This window comes from Haemaphysalis longicornis, unplaced genomic scaffold (assembly GCF_048455015.1).
Source record: "Haemaphysalis longicornis isolate Haplotype H1 unplaced genomic scaffold, Haemaphysalis longicornis Haplotype H1 scaffold_2, whole genome shotgun sequence".
Classification (NCBI taxonomy): Eukaryota; Metazoa; Arthropoda; class Arachnida; order Ixodida; family Ixodidae; genus Haemaphysalis; species Haemaphysalis longicornis.
The window spans coordinates 22,681,320-22,696,498 of NW_027526295.1; the positions used below are offsets into that span (position 1 = coordinate 22,681,320).

General features: G+C 46.2%; 1 protein-coding gene and 1 non-coding gene across 2 annotated transcripts in view; one reads left to right on the plus strand and one right to left on the minus strand.

The window, feature by feature from the left end:
- Positions 1–15,179, plus strand: part of LOC144167866 (phospholipid-transporting ATPase ABCA3-like) — a 91,778-nt gene that overhangs the window by 35,377 nt on the left and 41,222 nt on the right. Inside the window, exons 13-16 of the mRNA XM_077697016.1 lie at positions 1,931–2,127; positions 8,136–8,432; positions 9,551–9,676; positions 13,902–14,159. Coding sequence (XP_077553142.1) covers positions 1,931–2,127; positions 8,136–8,432; positions 9,551–9,676; positions 13,902–14,159 — 878 coding nt within the window. The remainder of the gene's footprint in view (positions 1–1,930; positions 2,128–8,135; positions 8,433–9,550; positions 9,677–13,901; positions 14,160–15,179) is intronic.
- Trnaa-ggc (transfer RNA alanine (anticodon GGC)) lies at positions 11,288–11,360 on the minus strand. Its single transcript has one exon. It is a non-coding gene; the product is annotated as a tRNA-Ala (tRNA).

Genomic DNA, 15,179 nt, shown 5'->3' on the forward strand with positions numbered 1-15,179 from the left:
AAGGAACTCGTGAATATAGAAGCACCAGTGCGTAGGGCATGCACTATGTTGGCCTAAGCTGCACAGCCATGGGCCGCGTTGGGCTTCTCAGTCGCGACACTGGCCAACTGGCAGTTGCGAAATTGCCACTTAGGTGAACCGGTAAGTCGATCATACGTAAGGTCTCACAAAACGATTACTATAAACCACAATAGGAAAAAAGCCAGGTACAAAGCTGGTCAAAAACAAATTTATCGGTATCGTTGCACTATTTAGGAAGGCGGACGGTTAACAAGAGAACAAAAGTCACGCTCCGCCGTTCGCACGGGCCTTAGAAAGTGATCAATTTTTCAGTGCGAAAAGCGTCATTTTCTGCCGGGCAACGTCAGTGGCACTATAAAACACCGAATCTTTCGAATAAGGCAAACTTTTAGTTCGTATTCGTGACCCTTTTAAAGATGGCCGCCGTCAACCGTTGATGCAAATGGAATTCACTCAAACATTTCGCCTAAATGTGTGTCTCCGCTACATCGTGCGCTAAAAAGCTTTGCTGGTCATCCACATCCAGTGGGATGAATGGTACATGTTTTTAGTACATGAAGCACCTTATCTGCTTTTGTTTTTACGGGGAAAACAGTTTCCTTGAACGGCTTCCCGGTTATAATTCGGTCCATGCAAAGCGCGCGCGCTGGATGACCACTCTGTGGCGGCGACGCTTGGCGATCCTGCCTTGTGGCTTAGTTTATGCGCGAAAAGACTCACGAAGTTGGATTGGTAACGCAATATTTCACTCCTGAGGCTGGCTGTACTGAGATGTTATGGATACACTGCGTGCGTTACATGGTGCTCGCAATGCGGGAGCTGTAAGCGACGCAAAGCACGTTTTCCCTTTATCGCACGTTACATTCGTATTGCGTGTTACGCGCCACGTGCAAAGCATTCAGATATATTGTTCTATGTACATAGCGCGATCAGAACTTTTTCCGCCGTTATTCATTTTCGCCTTCCCCTGCGATTTTCCTTATTGGTACAATTGGTACAGACAAATAATTTGCTCACCGACAGAGACCATTTGAAATCGTGCGTGCAACTGAAAGAACTGCATCTTTCAAATCTGGTTTTGGTGAGCAGCCACAGCACACCTGGGTCCTTTTATCAGTATTCGTCTAAGTCTTGGCCTTACCACTTTGTTTTCTTAGGACACTAGTGTCATAACAGATTGTGGTGCATCCCGATAGCCAAAACGTTCCTTGGACCAGAAAAATGCACTTGGCAGATAGAGACGTCACGTAGAACATTGTCCTATAGTCTTCTCGTTACTCGATGATGCACCGCAGCGGTTTCTAAGTTTGCGTTAAGATTAGAAAGGAAACTAGAGACGTCGCCCGCAGTACCAGTCAGATTCGGCCATGAATTCTATCGTGACTCCTAGGCGAAATCACTGTGCTTTAGATAAGGATCTGTTTTTTAAAAGAAGCTTTACATTCCTAGACGGAGGAACATCTGGTGTGACGCGATAAGTATGCACGAAAAAAACCAGGTTGGAGAGGAGTTTGAAGAAAGCGTAGAAAGTGTGGTTGTGTTATTCTCTGGCACCAGAGCCCACGCGCACCTGCCTTCTGCGGGAAGCATATATCAAGCGAGAACGGCGGACAGAGGCACCGTCAGTGTGGCACGGCAATAAATGGCCGCACGTTAGTTTGAAATGGGAAGGCCACGCGCATACGTACTTCCGAAACGCAGGGAGCCTACAATCAGCGACGCCGTAAAAAATACCACAACCACAGAACGTATGATCAAGACCATGGGGATAACGCATGAGTAAACACCGGACGTTAGAGCTTCGCTGATTAACCATCTGTACTGAATGCGTGGGTGCATTGTTTTATCGAAAAAAAACAATGCGGCCTATAAGGAACAATTACGGAAGCTCATAACATTTTTCTTGCAGGGTGTACCTCTGGTATAATGGCCAGTGTCCTCACAGTGCTTCCCTGGCAGTGAACATGTTCCATACGGCACTGCTGAGGAACCTGACGGGCCAGAAGGACGCTGTCATTACGCTCGTGAACTCCCCTGTCATTGACGACAACCTCACCGAAAAGATCGATTTCGAGAGAGTCCACGGCAGGCTGTCGCATCCAGCAGGTGAGTTCGCGCGGAATCCTTATTATCGCTAACATAATCGTGGGAATCATAACCACCATCAGATTATCTAGCATTATCATCATCAATATTATCACAATCTCTTGGCCATCCAAAGCAGAAACAAGCCCTCTTCCAGTGCCTTCATCTATACCATTGATTCTCGTGCCGCCTGATTCGTTAGTCTCTCCTTTTTCTTACGTTATTGCTCCATGTGATATACATGGTTCAGATCCTCTATTTTTGAGATGCAGTTGTGATAAGGCTGTACGGATCTTTCGAATTCATGACGCACCGTCAAACAGAATGGTACCATTGCGGTATTTGCCGGGGTTTAAATAATTGACGGATTTTTTAAAATTCGTCGCGCCACCTCGCACTTACAGGTGCCGTCATAAGTACCCGGAACAAGGATTTGTGAATAGTACAGAATGTTTGTCTTACTCGCTTTGTGACAGTCATTAGTGGTTTGCAGGTAGCTTTTTATCTTAGGGAGGACTCCTTTAAACGAAAACCAATTCAGCAATGTAGTTTCCGGAAGAAAAAATTCGCGCAAATTTAAGAGACCTTGTTCCAATTACTTTTTACGGCACCTGCACATGAAACAGATTGTACCATATGACAGCAAGGCTGAAGAGTAGCTGAAATAATTTCCTTTTGCACACACGTTGGTCGCCCGCTCCCGCCCTGCTTTCCCGTGTCTTCCCGGCCCCGTATTTTCAAACGCTTCACTGCACAGAGCACCCACATGACATGTCTGTTTGCACGACGCAGAACGGTAACTAAACGTCGTCATTCACTGCGCCTCGGACCTCAAGCGACGTAAAATATACCGAATCACTATTATTGACAAAAACAACACGTAGGTTTGAGTTCAGAAAAGAAAGTCAACTTAGAAATAAAGTTAACCAATGAAAATACAAACTAAGAGATAGACCTGCCAGGGCTCGAACCCAAGCCGTCAGCTCCAGAACTCAGTACTACACATCGAAGCCAGAGAGCCCGAACAGCGTGCTCCTTGTAGCAGGTGCTCAACAGAATAGCGCGCACAGTGACATCACACATGTCACATGGGTGCTATCTGCAGCGTTTGGAAACACGTTTCCCGGCCACTCTCATGAGGGCTGCTTTAAAGAGACCCTGCAACACTCTTCATGCAGTGCAAGTAAATCTTCGCGGCGTTTAGATTACATTGCTAGGAACACCCGAGCCAAATATTACACGTGCACGTGCAGCGGTAAGTGCGAAAATCGCCGTGAAAGACGCGGAATTCTCATTATGCACCCCCTGGCACGGCCTCAACGACGTCATTCGGGCCATGGCTGTCCTGGCTGTCCTATAGGCTGTCGCTGGTCAACATAACAGCTAATTTCTGGCATTTCATGTGGCCATCCGCCGTCGTCGGCGATGTGTACCAATGTCTGAACCTGTCCGCATACTTTTGCTGTTTCTTTTGTTTTGAGTGCGCGCACAGTTTTAGTGACGAACTAAATATGCCGCTTTCAACGAGCCCACTCGACAACAAACGTTTATTGCTTCAAAAACGCCTTACCAGCCTGAGCGCTTGGTTACGAGCAGGTCGCCATGTCTGCTTTTTTGTGGCACAAGACCGGAAATAGACCCCTACACGTTGCGGAGAAAAGGAGAAAACTCCCCGGCCTGTGACATATCGAAGGCCGCCGAGCAGAACGCCGCGAGCCGTACCCTCTCCGGGAGAGAGCGCGCAGCATCGTCGCGTTGTTCGCGGTTGGGTGTCATTTCATAATTCATTCACAATTCATTTTCATAACAGATTTTCATAATTGTTGTGGTAGGAGATGGTTGGGATAATAGACTTTACCCCAAAATGCATTCTGAGTAGTCGATGGTAAGTATTGTAGGGTCTCTTTAAACATAACTCAGTTTCTTCGCGCATGCTGTGGGCCTGATGGCAATGCGTAGTCGTCTGCCCGATAGTCTAAGGCTCTAATGGCGGGCGGGTCAGTTTTTGTGCAGGGGCCGAATTTTCTGTACGGGAATAACTGTGCTATTTTTCACGCGCGTGTTTACAAAACAAAACCTATATATTCCCTCAAACAAATTCACTGAAATCAAACCCGAGGTTTAAATTGCCCTGCTGGGAAACTTGTACACGTTTCATCGTCGTGCAGGTCATGCGGGGTTGTGGTAACACAAGAAGGCAAGTTCGTGTAGCCATCCACTGTCGGTAGGATTTGTAGATGCCCCAGGAATAACGATATCGGACTGTCACCAAGACGCCTGGATATGTGCAAAAGTTTCAATGTTCACCGTGTTCCACCGCTTCCTGTTGCCACGACGAAATGGAAAGTACTGCGGCTAGAAGCAAACCAGTTTCCTAAACACCACTGTGTCATGAATACAACAATCACAATTCAGGAGACTTTCTTTCTTCCCATTCCATCGCAAAAAGCATTCCAATTCTTAATTTCTCGACAAAGAAAAGTTGTATAGGTGTGAAGGACCGTTTTTAAAAAACGGTTCTGAATGGGGAGTTTTATGACGCACGCAATGAGCTAATGGTGTATGGGGCCATGGTAAATACAAAATTACGAATTGGCAAGGTTATGAGGTGTAAAATTAGTAAAGCAGTGATTCTCAACGGCATCCCGATGCTATGTGCTCACACAAACCTGCTTTAAAAACCCGATGCAGTCAAGGTATTTTAAAGCCCTTTTAACAATAAACATAGGGCTATCTGATACAAACGTGGTAATGTGTTGAGGGATATGTTTACTGCACAGTTGCGGCATATGTCATCAGAATCCATGCCTCAGCAATCGATAAAAACATGCCTCACTCCGACTCTCGCCTCATTCATACAGTTATTGGTACATTATTGGTGGCCTATTCTAAATATGCAGTGCAAAATCTCGATGGCCGTGCTGTTATCTCTCGCAAGTGGTGGGCCGATTACTCGTTCAATGAGGTGGGTTCGTTTTTAACCTTCTGGTCCCATTCATTTTGCCAGGGCTAGCGAAGCATGCGTTTTACGGTTGGCTTCAGGCCTGCTAAGGCACTTGGGGAAGATGAATATGTTTCGCCCGTCTGGCTATAGCTTCGTCATCTGTTTTATTGTCTGCTATGCCACAATGGGCTGGTACCCAACATACTGTTACATTAACACTTAGTTTGCTGTGTACAAAGCTCTGCAGAGGGCATTAAGCGTTGGGTTCTTGCAAAGCATTCCTGCTGATGGAGCGACGAAAACATCGAGCGAGTCAGTACAGTAGAGCCCGCTTATACATTCCCCACTATTACGTGGATTATTTATGTATTAATTTATTTAAAATACCGTTAGCCCTTTCGGGCTGTACAGGGGTGGGGAAGAATATTGCTGAACAACATGTAAGACCAGCTCCGCATTAAATAAGCGATGCATTCAGGAAACGCATAATTACACTTTGCGCTCAAATGATTTCGTTGTGTGTGTCAGAGAGTGAATACCTCAAATTTAGGGTTGTTCCAGTCGAATATGGTTTTCAAAACAGAAAATAATTTGAAGGCATCAACACGTAGGTCATAAGGCATCACAGCAAAAGGGTGGCCTGTGTTAGTTGGGACTTCCTTCGGGGGGGGGGGGGGGTGCAAGTATTCCCTGGAGTCCAAATTAAATTTATTGTTTTACAGTTGATACAAGAATTTCAACTAATACGTTGTCATACCATGAACTTCATGGCTTAACGTTCTGACTAGAAGGCGAAAATAATAAAAAATACCACCAAAGTGCTGAAAGTGATCATCATTCTCACCGTCGCAGTTGTCGATACCGTATTCGCACGGGAACGCGCACTCGCGAACACGTCGTACACATGGTCACGCGTGTTTTATGCTAGTACAGAGTTTACTATATTTGAGACTCTGTTTGCCTTCACCGTGGCCATTGATGAGCTCAAGAAAACGAAAAACCCTCTTGCTTAAAGACAAACGTCAGGTCCTTCAGGTAGTGAACAAGGAACCAACATGGGAAAAAATAGATATTGCGAAAGATTTTGGACTGCCACTGTCAACTTTGAACTCATATGCAGAACCTGATTGAACTGTACATTGTGCAAAGGCACGTGAGCCGCTTCGGCCATTAGGACAGCCGCAAGGCGATTTAAAACTTGGTTAAGGGCACTGTGATTATGACAATATGACTTCATTTGGGATCAAGGATACATGATGCAGGAGAGCTGCAGAAAAAGTTTGCGTGATGCCAGCTAGGCAAGGCCGCCGGCCCCCATCTCCCCACCCCGAACACGTGGCAGCAGCCGTCACACTTTCATATTGGGATCATATGCATGAAATAAGCAGGTCTATGGCAAGAAGAATCCCAACTGTACATGTGTGATAAAAGTAAACGCGTAATGCTTGAAAAAAAAAATCAATTTCAGAAATGGCGACAAGTATAGGCGCATTTGCCTTAAGAAAAGGATGCATACGCACGATACCTACGACTGAAGCATACGAGCAGGTCTACGAGAAAAATCCGGACACAACACTGTATAGGTGTAAAAAATTGGTATGTATAACGCTAGAATCAAATAATAAATTTCGCAATACGAAAAACAGGCGTATTTGCCCTGCAAGCACAAAAACAGCATCACAAAAAGGAAAAGCGTAATTTATCGTTTGGCAGCTTCACAATACATACTCATTTTTTAAACAGAACACACACGCACACAAAAAGAAGACACTATGAAACATGTCGCGAGAAAAACACAAAGCAGTATACAAATACACGTCAACAAACACAGGATACATACAAAAATACATTTTTTAGAAAATTACAAGTAATAGAGCGAGTGATCAGGCCGCCACAAGAAAATGATGCCGCAGTTGCTTAAAGGTAATATTTTCTAAGTCAATTTATTTATCCGTAAGTTCATTTACAAATCTTGAAAGTTTATTTCTCAGCGATGGAAGACCGTATGTTGTTGTAAAGGCCCGAACAGACAACAAATATACTTAGGCTGTACGGTCAGTATGATAGAAATCAGTATGATACTTAGGCTGATGGAGTATTAAATCTGCCAACCGCTTTAGAAACGGGGTTTCTATGTAGTTTTCTGTCTTGCTTATATTTCTTCGACAAAAAAAATCGTACATCTTTATTACCGGCTTTAAGTTGTATTTTTCATATAAATAACGAGTATGATAAGTACTTTGCACGCTCTCTACCACCCGTACTAACCTCTTTTGCAATACATGACGCTTGTGTATGTTTTAAACAGTTATAGTCCAAACTAGATGGCAGTAATTGACTCTTGACGTCATTTCACAGGACCGGAAGATGCGTCAAATTTGTATCAGAGATGTTTTTAAACCCTGAAACTACCAAGCAAACACTGTGTCCGAACCATACCTTCTGCTATTTTTATGTTTAACTGTATGTTTCTGCGGTAGTAACGGCACGTACATGTTCTGCGCTTCCCAGCCACTACTTGTTTTCCCCGTGGTTCGGTCAAAAACGTATCATCGGGGTGTACTGCATACATGACAGACTTTTCCGTGTTGCTTTGGATAGTGTGGTCTGCGGCCATATATAGCCCACGTTCTTCTGCCATCAATACGGTGACCTTTTTGTCCATTCTTTTTGTGACAGAAATACGCTGTCCCACAGCCGATATAATCTTTGAGGTATCAGTGAAGAAATTAGCAGCCTTGGACAAATTTTGCAGTTCTAACAAATGTTGCTTAACTGCCAGAAGTGAGCCCTTCCACTCTGTCTCAATGAGGTGTCATATAGTACGATGCTCATGTCTCTCTAAGCAACGCGTACGTGTGACGTCATTGTGTCATTTCACAAGATGTACACCTTTGCAGCAGCGGAGTTTGTCGTCAATGAAAGTGTTGGGGTACGGAAGGTCAGTTTAACAATAGCATCATTCTTGAGGTGATCTTTATCGGGAAGTTACATGAGTGTCGAGATTGCGATGCATCTTTCAGGGAGTAACACCAGGGCAACATGCACGGAGTGTGAAGCGACAACACTGGACGGCTTTGCGCAGGTCACTCGATCCTGGCACACCAGACTGCGCTCTTCGTGACGCGCAACGTCATAATGCGCATCCTCTACTCGTTCTTCCTGTCGGTGGCCATCAGCTTGTACGCGGCGAGCCACGTGTTCGCGCCAATGGTCGAGGCTAACAGCGGCCTCAAGCACATCCAGCTAATGACCGGCATGTCGGGCTGTTTCTACTGGATGGGACACTTGCTCTTCGACTTCTTCACGTCGCTCTGGGCCAGCCTGTGCCTCACTTTCATCATCTTCTTTAGCAACGCCGACATGGAGGCGTCTTACCACGGTACGTTTACCATCTTTTTCTGCATCACCCCAAGCCACAGTTTTTTGCAATACCCCATCGGGAATTGTTCATTATGTATGCCTATTCTCAATGTAAATGCTGTCTTTCTATTGTAGCTCTGACGGGGCAGTGCAAATTCTGAACAGTCCCTTCATTACTGTAATTGCATGTTGTATTTCATTGTTGTAGGGTACTGTGATTCAAGGCATGAAATTCGGTTGCATTCTTTTTCTCATACTGTAAGCCCAAAAAGGGCTTACAGTATGAATAAATGACTGAATGAAAACACTCTGCCCCTGCGTTTTTCCAATTTCAGAACAATGGGCGAACACTATGTCGGAAAGCAGATAGGAACTTCTCAGTGCATCCTAAACGCCTGCACAAAATTACCACTACGCAAGTGATTACCGTAGCGCTTGTATGCATTCCTCGCGCGCGTTCGAAAGAAACTTGTTATCCGGGCCAATCACATCAATATCCTGGACAATAATGAAGGCTGCTAATTCGGGGTGAGCAGAAATAAGAGGGGCGGATGTACTGCAGCAGAGACCTCGTAGGGATAAGTGAGGGAAACATGATAGAACAAAAAAGAGAATACAGGATTTAAAAAGATTTTACTGGATGCAGTAAAACATATCCGGGATTTAAAAGTATATACAGTGTATAAAAATGTTTCTGCTAGTCTCACTCTCTCATCTTCACTCCAGGCTATGGCGAGCATGTATGGTGAAATCAACACCTCTGTTCTAAAATCCTTTCACGTCTCAAAGCCTAAACGTAGGCGTTCTTAGCAACTGCTTTCTTCAACTCACCATTTTGATAAACACCAAAAATTTTCTGGCGGTAATTTCTTGTGAGGTTTCACACACCGACGCTACAGAGGCGATGAAGCTCCCTGTAGAGAATGGCTCCTGATTAATTTGGTAACCTGGGGATCTTTAACATGTGTTTAAATCTGGAACACACGGGTGGCATTACTTCCTACCCTGGGGAATACGAATCAACAAGTTCTGAAGGAATTGGCGCGTAGCGGTGGGCCATTTCCCTTTCACTGTCACTCCTACAGTTCGCGTGATGGACCAGAGGGCGACGTGTAAGACATTTTCTATTCTATGCAGCTGCTATCCTGACTCTCTTTATGACGAGTTCTTTCGCGAGCCTGCCTCTGGCCTACCTCGTCTCGAGGATGTTTCACAGTTCGTCCATGGCATTCAGCTTCTTGGCCCTGGTTCTGTTCCTTGCAGGTAAGTCCACAGATTGTCTGCATTGGCCTCAAACTGCAGCGTATAACAGCTCTTGATTGGTATCTCTCCAAGAAAACAGTGCGTAGCCGCTTGTACAGCTTTGGCTTGTGTTTTGGCGCAGTCAGAATTGAAGTCAAACCACCTCAACGGTTGGTCCGGGGCTTTTCAACAAATGCCTGACAACGTTACAATTCAGTATTTTTCCGCCATTTTTTCATTCTTGTGTAGGCAAGATCGGGCCAATGGACATTTTTGCAGGCGTTTTTATTCTCTATTTGGGACCACTGAGAGTAGGGTTCACAACTCTGCCATCTAGTAAGGTAATAAATTGTGACAACATGCGGCAAACATGCCTGCTGGTATGTAAATGTCCTGTGATAGAAACACCATTGATGCGAACCACGGTTGAAGGGCAACTATGCATTTAGAACAGGGCCGTGACTAAGTGCAGAATGCCACATGCCACCCACTGCTTCATCAGAAGGGGAGCTGTACATCGCTATGATAGTACCCATTTTACACTTCACCGTTTACTCTGTGGGCATGCTCTCTACGGCATGCCAAGGAATGAGGCACACTGCGGTTGCGTGAAAGAACTCTTTACTTACATTCTCGCCCGGGCATACACGCGCACACACCACCAAAACTCTTGGCGTCCCGAGTCCCGAGTCCCCGCGCGCGGTTCTGCCCTCTCTGCCCGCTGCCCCGTGTCCGCCAGCGTCATCTCTCGGGCCCCGACGTCCCCAAGTCTCGCGGCCCGGTGGCCGCACGGAAGGCGAGGAGGGCGAGGGGCTCCGGGCGACACCCCCTAGACCAGAAGGTGTCGTGCCAAGGCGCTCCCCACAACTCTTAGCCAGAAGCACTGCGTGATGTGCCACTGTTTTCTGTTGCAATGTGTAGATATAGCATAAAAAACGTTGGAATCGGTAGCGCCCGTTGTCCGGTAGCAACGTTTCGCCGGAGACTTACTTCAATATATATATATATATATATATATATATATATATATATATATATATATATATATATATATATATATATATAGAAATAAGAGTTGGCACTCAAGAAAAACCTCGGAAAGCAAAGGGGAGGATGTGGTAGGTCATTGAAAGAGATAAAGAATTTGGAAAGAAAGAAAGAAAGTGGAGAAAAAATGCCCGCCAGGTGGGATCCGAGTCCACGACCACCAGAATACCACTCTGGTGCGATACCCACTACGCTCCCGGCGGGGCGATTTTGCCCTCCAGTTTCTGGGGTATTTGTGTTAAGGTATTTTTGTTTACTGTACTTGGGCGTAATAGCCAGTGCCACTCGGACTACTCGGGGTGAGGGGGACCGTTAACCCCGGGCGGTGAATCGAGTGTCTACGACATGTCAAGAGTGGTCGACCAGCCTTGAACCCTCTTAAGCTTCCTATGGCACCAAGACTGCCAGAACAGAGGCCCTCCCTATTGCATGTAGTGACTCAGAATAGGAAGTGAGGGGCTCGTTGAAAATAAGACACAAATAAGAGTTGGCAGTCAAGAAAAACGTCGGAAAGCAAAGGAGAGGATGTCGTAGGTCATTGAAACAGATAAAGAATTTGGAACGAAAGAAAGTGGAGAAAAAATGACCGCCAGGTGGGATCCGAACCCACGACCTCCAGAATGCCGGTCTGGTGCGATAACCAGTACGCTACCGGCGGGGCGATTTTCCCCTCCACTTTCTGGGGTATTTATGTTAAGGTATTTGTGTTTCCTGTGCTTGGGGGTGGTAGCCAGCGCCACTCGTACTACTCGGGGTGAAGGGGACCTTCTTTTTAACCACCGGGCCGTGACTCGAGTGTCTACGACATGTCAAGAGTGGTCGACCAGCGTTGAACCCTCTTAAGCTTCCTATGGCACCAAGACTTCCAGAACAGAGACCCTCGCTATGCATGTAGTGAATCAGAATAGGAAATGAGGGGCTCGTTGAAAATAAGACAGAAATGAGAGTTGGCAGTCAAGAAAAACCTCGGAAAGCAAAGGGGAGCATGTGGTAGGTCATTGAAACAGAGAAAGAATTTGGAAAGAAAGATAGAAAGTGGAGGAAAATGCCCGCCAGGTGGGATCTAAATCCACTACCTCCAGAATACCGGTCTGGTGCGACAACCACTACGCTGATGATGCTTGTCCGCTCCTACCTAGGGCTTCGTAAGTAAAGCTGGCACTATCTTGTAAATAAATAAGTAAATAAATGGGTCATTTATTCTGCACTAGCCATAGGAGAAACACAGCCCAAATGTGAGCCGAAGTTATCAGAAAACTAAGTACCTTATTGAAAAGCCCAAAAAATGCTAGGCTGCACTGCGCGGGGCCGAATATAATTGGCAGAGCTGTCCAACTTCATCAACCATAGCAAGACTGCCGACATTCGTGCTTTCAACGTTGCAAAAGTTGAAGCAACATTGAAACACGGAGGAAGTTTGAAAGAGACTGTAACGAATCTCACTATTGGCAAAATAGAATGTTTGACCTCCGGGAAGCGAATGCCAAAATACAAACCATATTGGTGATATCCTTAAAATAGCCGAGGAATGTTACATAAAATTGAGGGCTTGTGACCCTGAGTTAGACGAGATTTGCTATAACTGGTGTCGGACAGGTTCCGCCGGTTACGACAGATGAGGTAGCAATGGCGCCTAAGCCAATGAAGGCAAAGCTCCACGAGATGATGGCTCGGTAGGCCCATCGGGCTAATAGACATCCTGCTAACAAAGCTTGCAGCCCTATTCTCGCAGTGCTTGTGGGCTTCAACGGTGCCAAAGGCGTGCAATAAGACAAATTCGGTCTTTTGAATAAGAAAGGTGATACCAAAGAACTTAAGAATTACAGACCCATCAACCTGCTCTCGGTGAATAGTTATTTACAGGGGTGTTTCTCAGCCACCAAAGCGTTACTATGCACCTTCAGCAGCCACGGCAGAAGGCCGGTTTCCGGAAAGGTTTCTCAACTTTAGACCACGCTCGCTCTATCAACCAGGTAACCCAGGAATGTTCAGATCATAATACCCTGTTTTGCATGGCATTTATTGTGTGTCGAGGGGCATTTGACTCAGTGCCAACTTACGCATATATTAAGGCGTAATCCGATCACTGAGTCTACAAGCCATACATTGCGCTCACGAACGATATGTACACCACGATGCACGGGACCTATGAGGCTCCATCAAAGGACTTGTAAGTTTCCTATACAAAAGGGTGTCCGGCAAGAGGCAACAATATCTCCGCAATTATTTACAGCCTGTCTGGACAATATGTTCAGAAAGCTTCAGTGGAGGAAAACCGGGGTGGAGGAAAACCCGTGGGGAATATCTAACAAACCTACGCTTTGCAGAGGACATCGTCTGATGACGACTGAAAGCAGCCCGAAATTGCAGCGCATTCTCTGCCAATTGGCTCTGAAAGTATGACTGTATAATACAAATAAACATAAAATTGAAAATAAGACTCAAATGTTATGTTCAGTCAGCATGCCAAGAAACGTTACTTTAGGGTAGGTAGCGAAGTCTTGGAAACAGTAAGATATTATGTCTACATTGGCGAAGTCATAGGTGCTTATTCCAACCATGAAAGGAAAATTTCTCGCTGAATAGAAATGGGGTGCGCTATTTTTGTTAAAACCTCTGATATACTGAATAGTAAGCTTCCTCTGCCACTCAAAAAGCTGGTGTTTAACCAAAGCGTTCCTCCGGTAATGACGTAGGGGGTAAAAACTTGGGGTTTCACTGAACGACTTGAAAGGAAACTTAGAAATGCCCAACGGGATATGGAAAGTAAAATGCTAGGGGTCGCTCTTAGGGATGAGAAAATAGTTGCGTGGATTAGGGAATACATTTATGTGGAAGACATTCTAGCCGAAATTAAGCGAAGGAAATGGGCATGGGTGGGTCACGTCATGTGCATGAGGGACAACAGGTGAGCCATCCGTTTGACAGAGAGGCTGCCAATGCACCCTAAACGCAATAGCGCTCGGCCAATGACTCGTTGGAGAGATAAGCTACGAATATTTGTGGGCAAAGGATGGACTCAGCTAGCCCTCGATAGACGTGCCCGGAGATCTTTAGGAGGCAGGGGATCTCTTGTGTCCACTGCAGTACAAAGTTATTGCAGTGGACACGACCACGATGATGATGCTGATGACTATCAATGAGCAGTGCGCTAGGGTCCCAACCTAAAATCGCGTCGTGCCTTCTCTCTTATCCACAGGCATGCTGGGATCTTTGGGGGTGGAGATCCTCCACGTGCTAGTGCAGAAGGACCAAACGCCCGAGACCTCGCTGGCCCTGTTTTTCTGGGGCCTGGTCTTCCGCTGGTTCCCGTCATACTCGCTCGTCAGGGGCGTGGTAAAGGTGCTCCTCCTCTACAAGTTCAACGCCATCTGCCGCGTCGGGGGAGAACTGCTGGACGAAGCATGCCTGGATTACCGCTTCGCTGCCGATGAGCGAATCTCGAGATGCTGCGACGGTAAGGGCTCAGGCGCGCCAATCGGATGGCTTGCACTCTTTTGGAGGACGACAGCGTTGTGTAGACTGAGGAAATACAAGACGTAGGAGAGGAACCGGTGCCTACGGGCACCGGTTCGAAAAGTGTGGAGTAGTAGACGTGAGCAGCAGCGTCCTAGTAACGGCCCAAAAGCCGGCCCACCGAGGCCCTACGCCACTACGGGGCCCAGCCGCTAGCCAGTGCTGGGCAGGTGCACACGGAGCACACGAAATTGAGGCGGGCGAAGGCGGAAGAGGTAGCGTGTGTGCGCGAAATACAAAATCAATCAATCAATCGATCGATCGATCAATCAATCGGTCAATGAATCAATCAATCAAAATGGGCGACAGGCACAAGTGGTGACTTCCAACTAGCTTTAATGAAAACTATACATACTTAAATACGTATTCACATCCAAAGAAAACGCCACATCAGATTAGCTATCGCCATATCACACACCCGTAGTAAAATATTCTTGAACAAAATACGTGAAATCATAGAGGCAGCTGAAATAGCTAAGCAGGCGCGAAATGCATAAGTGCGCATTTTATTGTACTATCAGAAAACGGGATAAGTTATTTAGGATGTTCCCTAATCAGAGCTCACAAAAAACACTTCTCTGTCAGTGCCACGTCGCTAAGCGGACGCCTGTGGTGTTTTAGTAGCGAAGCTTTTTAATTTTCCGTCTCCGCAGTTACAAATTCCAAGAAAATGCCGAGCGCGCGCACGTAAACGCGTGCCCCGTGCCGACCGCCCAGCTTTCCCAGCCCGCACGTTTGCCCAGCCAAGCAGAACCAGTTAAGGAGTTTGGCAAAGGTTGGCCAAAAAAAGTCTAGCGTTCGTCGTAATTGTGGCCACACTTGCTCAGAACGAGAGACTCGAGCGTTCAGCGTAATCGTGGCAAAACTTGCTCGGAACGAGAAAGACACGTCATAGTGGACCCCCCTCAAAGGTGATGTCCAATGATTAGGAAAAACGGAGGACGTTGACACCTCAAACAAG